This window comes from Neolamprologus multifasciatus, chromosome 9 (genome assembly GCF_963576455.1).
Source record: "Neolamprologus multifasciatus chromosome 9, fNeoMul1.2, whole genome shotgun sequence".
Classification (NCBI taxonomy): domain Eukaryota; kingdom Metazoa; phylum Chordata; class Actinopteri; order Cichliformes; family Cichlidae; genus Neolamprologus; species Neolamprologus multifasciatus.
The window spans coordinates 5108231-5113242 of NC_140447.1; the positions used below are offsets into that span (position 1 = coordinate 5108231).

Below are 5012 nucleotides of genomic sequence, written 5' to 3' on the forward strand. Positions count from 1 at the left end.
ACTCGACTGTACACTGTGTTCGTGTTTTCCTCCCAAACAATAAGTTCGGTTGGAGCAGCCTTTCAACGCCTCTCTCTGTCTGTTACTAGCAAAGTTGACCAAAACTGTAAAGCTAGTTCCAGGTCTTTATCTTTAGCTGCAGATGAAAATGAATATTTCTACGTTGGAAGAATGATTGCAGTTTCCATTGTCATGGTGGTCCAGGGCCATGTTGTTTATCTCCAAACTTCTTTATGTACCTTGTTGGAAAAGACAAGACATTCGAGGCACCAATTGATGATATACCAGATGAAGAAATCAAGAAGGCTCTACTAGAGGTAAATTTGTGATGTTATGATTATGACAAACGCCAATAAATGCAAATTTTTAGTCTTAGTTATCCACTTAACATAATATTAGTAACTAACTGATGCCTGAAAAGATTACTGATTGTGTAATCCAAGAGTATTAATGTGCAATTTAGCACATTAATAGACAGCATGCGAAGGATGTCACTTGTGCATGTGTGTGTGTGTGTGTGTGTGTAATATATATTTTTCTCTTCAGATAAATAATGCAACATCTGTAAGTGAGCTCCGAGTAATCTCAGAAAAACACTCAAGCATGCTCCAGACAGCAGGATGCTATCGATTCATGAGGACACTGGAGGATAAGAAGAAGGTAGTAGCGGATTACATTCAGTGGTACTTCATCTACCGAAACCATCTTTCCATCCAAAGGTATAGAATTCAGACTATTATGTGCCCATTTAACATAATCTTTTCAAAAGAATAAATTGTTACTTTTTTTTATTCCAGTGAAATTTAAAGGACGGAAAAAATATATTCTAAATGCAAGACCTTTTTCAGGAGGACTTCTTTCTTGTAGCAGGATGAGTGTCTTAGCTAGATAAGAATGTTGGTTACTTTCTTAACACAGTAGTTTCCCATGTGAAGTTTTGCTTGCTTGCACAAATAACATTAAACATTTTATTAAAAATTAGACTGTTTTCTAGTTTCAGAGAGGGTCTAGCAACACTGGATTTTCTAAACGCCCTGGAACAGCATCCTTCACTCTTCTTCTCATTCATGTGCTACACTGAGACCAGGCTGACAGCTGATCTTCTTGAGAACATCTTCCATGTGCCATTTGGTCCACCTGGCAGCTCTAGGCGTCAAGAGGAGACAAGAGTACTAAGCTACTGGCAAGACTGTCTGCTTTCTGTAGAAGGTATTAAATTTGTTTGAAAATGTTGACATGAGTACATTTATGTCAGCAAAGTGTAATGGCCCCTTTTTCCTGTTTATTATCATTAGAAATAACTTTTTGTCTCTTTACATTCACAGAGAAAAATGGAAGTCTGTCTCTTGAAGACATCCTTATGTTTGCAACTGGACTGAGAGAAATTCCTCCTGCAGCAATTCAGCCAAAGCCACAACTTCTTTTCCAGACCACTTCACGCTTCCCTGTAGCAGATGTCTGTGCAAATACTATCAAAATCCCAGTGTTACACAATTATGAGGACTTCCAAGAAGCCATGGATTATGGCAGACCTTCCCAAAGTGTGGGGCCCGCCCCCTAGGGGGGGCGCAGAGCCATTGCAGGGGGGGCGCGGCATGAAAAGAAAAAAAAACAAAAAAAAAAAACAACGCTTGGACACTGCTAGCACGGGCGCCCACACAAACGCAAAGCAGGAGATGAAGCATCGCTGAATATGTTTCCAAACCAACTTCATTCTAAGCCAAAGACTAGAAAATATGGTGAAGCAAATCTTCCGTTTGGTTTCACCTGCACAAGTGCCGAGGTAGGTCTCCCTGCAGGATTGGTTTTCCCTTCGTTGGGAGCAGCGCTGGGCTGTTTAAATCACGGACAAACAGTATTCCACATTCTTGATTTTTAGTTCACAAACACTTGTTGTAATGACTAACTACTCCTGACATTTTGGAGATGTTTGCTCTTTATACAGTAAAGTTACAGCGGGATACAAATAACATCAGGCTGATCCTGCCACGACTTATTCCCCGGTTCAAATCACGTAGCCAACAGTTGTTTATGTTTTTGAACCCATTTTGCAGAGGAATTTTTTGAAAAATGTATTGATAGCAATGTTGAATATTATTACACAGGGGGAAAAAAACAACTACATGTAAAATAATCACACCATGAGCCTCTGCCTTTCTAAATGGAGGGACAGTAACTGCGTGTAAAACCTGCAGATAGTCAGATTAACAGTATTTCGTCTCTATCTGCCATTCTGCAATTCATCTCATGTAAACAATAACGTGCACACAACGTGACGTGAAAAAAGGCACCTTTGAACTCTGTATTCCTGTCCACATGTAAATGCAAAAAAGGAGTTTTAAAAAATCTCCGTTCTCGGTGATTCAAAACGCCGTTTACGTGGACGAAACAGCTGCATTTTCAAAAATACCCGTGTAGGTGTGGACGTAGAGTAAAAGAGTTAGTAGTTTATTTTATTACTGCCTGTAATTTATTGCAGATTACTTGTATTTGCTTAATTGTTTACTAAATGTTTGAGGTGTGAAATAAACCGCAATGGAGCAAAATATGGGTGTGTGTGGTTGGAGGATGTGTTCGTGTGTGCATGCGTGCGTGTGCGCGAGGGGGGCGCGAACATTTTTCCTGTAAAACAAGGGGGGCCCAGCAAAAAAGGTTTGGGAACCACTGGATTATGGCATCCAGAACTCTCCTGGGTTTGGGCTTCCCTAAGGTCCAAGTCCTTTTGCTTTTAAGCCACATTTATGGTTTTAGCAAACATTTGAAGTTTGTGATTTTAAAATCTGAAAATTTTGTTTCTAATAATTTATAATAATTTTGGTAACATAAAGTTTAATGCATCGCAGAAAGTTCAATCAGGTTTTGGAATTTCAAAAGCATAATATCATAGTTGGACAATTGAACAAGTTAGACATATTTCACTGTGTTAAGAAATTGCCAAAGTAACAAAATAAAACATTTCTGAAGTATTCTAATGTACTGAGACACGCTAGTATAATAACACAGGGAACAAAATCTGATAAATTCAGTTAAAAGGCTTTATCTAATCAAACACTTCTGTGTTTGATTACATTTTTTTGTAAGATATGCAAGTTGTTCTTGGAGTTAAAAAAAAGAAGAAAAACCCACATAAATACAGGTCTTGCAGAATGCTTTTGTAAACCTTTGTAAAACAGATCTCCAAATTAATCAACGTGTTTGTTACAGTACCTAATTAAAAGGAACAACTTATTTTGTACAGTATGGTCTTTTGATTTCTTCAGGTAGAAAGCATACACACTGAAAAGTTGACGGTAGTGAAAATATTTATATAAAAACTATGGTACTATTTTTTCAATACTCATTAAAGTTGGTTTGTGACAATTAGTGTCAGTGGTAATTGTACCCACATCTAGCAGATGATTTTACTTCTAAAGTCCAGTCATATTTTTGAGTGTTATATAATTTTCAACTGCAGTAGTCCAGTTGACTGGTCGAGGGAGCTCACTCTGTCTTTCCAAGTTTGTGAAATGAACCTGGAGATTGTCGTCCCCACATAGACTGTACTGAGCAGGTAGAATGGCATCAAACTGGTGCAGGATTTCTTGAGGCACTTGGAATCCACACTCGCTTCCACCATACCTTAGGTCAGTCAGAAAAATGAACAAATTCAGTCACTTCTCCAGGTACTATCCTTCAAGGTTACAGCAAAAGCGCAAAGTCAATCTTATAATTAAAAGTCAGTTCTGGAAATTGTGATTTTAAAGAATCTTAATTATGCATATATCTACATTTGTCGTTTTTAGCCAAGATGTGATCCAAAGTTAAAATATGATTGTCTAACTTTTTTTTTTGTTGTTTTGGAAAAATATATAAAAATAAAACGTATGTGCATGAAGTCAGAGAACAGAACTAATGGCAAAACACAAGTGGCAGCTTTAATTTCTATTCAGCAAAAAGGTGAAAACAACAAAACACACTATTCAATTGCTAAAGTGTGTGTAATACCTGCTGTGAGTAACAGTTAGGGCAAATTGTTAAACCTAAATGACATACTGCTTACTTAACTCAAGTGGTTAGGTCAAGAAAGAAAAGAGTGCACATAAGGCATGGACTGTTCCTGAAACATTTTATAAATGAACAAAAGGTGGAATAACAGCAAGCTGGACAGGTATCCTGCACATAGAATACACTATACTGAGGAAGAAAAAATTTAGTAAAACTATGAAATAAAATACATGGACTAAATACATACCTGTGAGGCAGGTGATACATGGCTTCTGGTTTACCAGATGGACAACAAGATTGGCGCACAGGTCGGATGGTGTGAGTGTTCCAGAGGTCTCTGTACTCGTCAAGCTCTTTTTGCAAGACATTGAGGAAGACATATCGTAGAAGGCATTTATGTTCATGACTGCCGTTGAAAAGATGCCTCTCCCTCAGGTCACTGAAGAGTTCAATCCAGAACTGAGTTCTAATGGTGGAATGACAAGGCATATAAAATTTAATAACACAAGTAATTCAGTGTAATTGTCCTCTTTAAAAAAAAGTCGTAATCTTAAGAATATTGAACTGTGCGCAATTTCGTCCAAACAAAAGCTTATTCACATGTTCTGAAGTGTTTCATCGATGCACTGCAGGAAAAAAAAGCAACTTCACACAAATAACAAAATTTAACAATATGATTAATCTTTCTGTTATTCCTGCATTTGGCGGTTGAGCTTAAGAAAAGTTGTAATATACAGGTCTGTCCATATAAATGTACTATTTTGTTTCTACATGAACACTGAAGCTTTTATCACTTGTTAGATACCACACAGAAATCCAAAAGCGAGTGAAAACATCAGTATTTTTTTTTTTGGCACACAAAGTCGAAGAAATGTCTGAAACAAACGACCTCCTCTAACAAATTTCTGTCATGTTGGATCAATGTTCTTATATTACTCATATTACAGTTCTCAAATTTGAAGAATCCCTTGTTCTTTTATTTATATGACTCCCTACAGGTAAACTATTTGATTTAGATGTTAGTTTGG

General features: G+C 37.2%; 1 protein-coding gene across 1 annotated transcript; it reads left to right on the plus strand.

Annotated features, from left to right (window-relative positions):
- Positions 1-233: 233 nt before the first annotated feature.
- LOC146510866 (G2/M phase-specific E3 ubiquitin-protein ligase-like) lies at positions 234-2585 on the plus strand. The gene is made up of 4 exons (XM_085173600.1): positions 234-317; positions 547-719; positions 995-1209; positions 1326-2585. The coding sequence occupies exons 1-4, from the start codon at positions 234-236 to the stop codon at positions 1559-1561; spliced, it is 708 nt and encodes a 235-aa protein (XP_085029726.1). The 3' UTR covers positions 1562-2585.
- Positions 2586-5012: the final 2427 nt, after the last annotated feature.

Bases quoted from the DNA above. Each gene is read 5' to 3' on its own strand.
- LOC146510866 (XM_085173600.1), top strand. From the start codon at position 234: ATGTACCTTGTTGGAAAAGACAAGACATTCGAGGCACCAATTGATGAT. The intron at 720-994 runs GTATAGAATTCA...ACTGTTTTCTAG, and splicing joins AACCATCTTTCCATCCAAAG to TTTCAGAGAGGGTCTAGCAA. The intron at 1,210-1,325 runs GTATTAAATTTG...TTACATTCACAG, and splicing joins CTGTCTGCTTTCTGTAGAAG to AGAAAAATGGAAGTCTGTCT.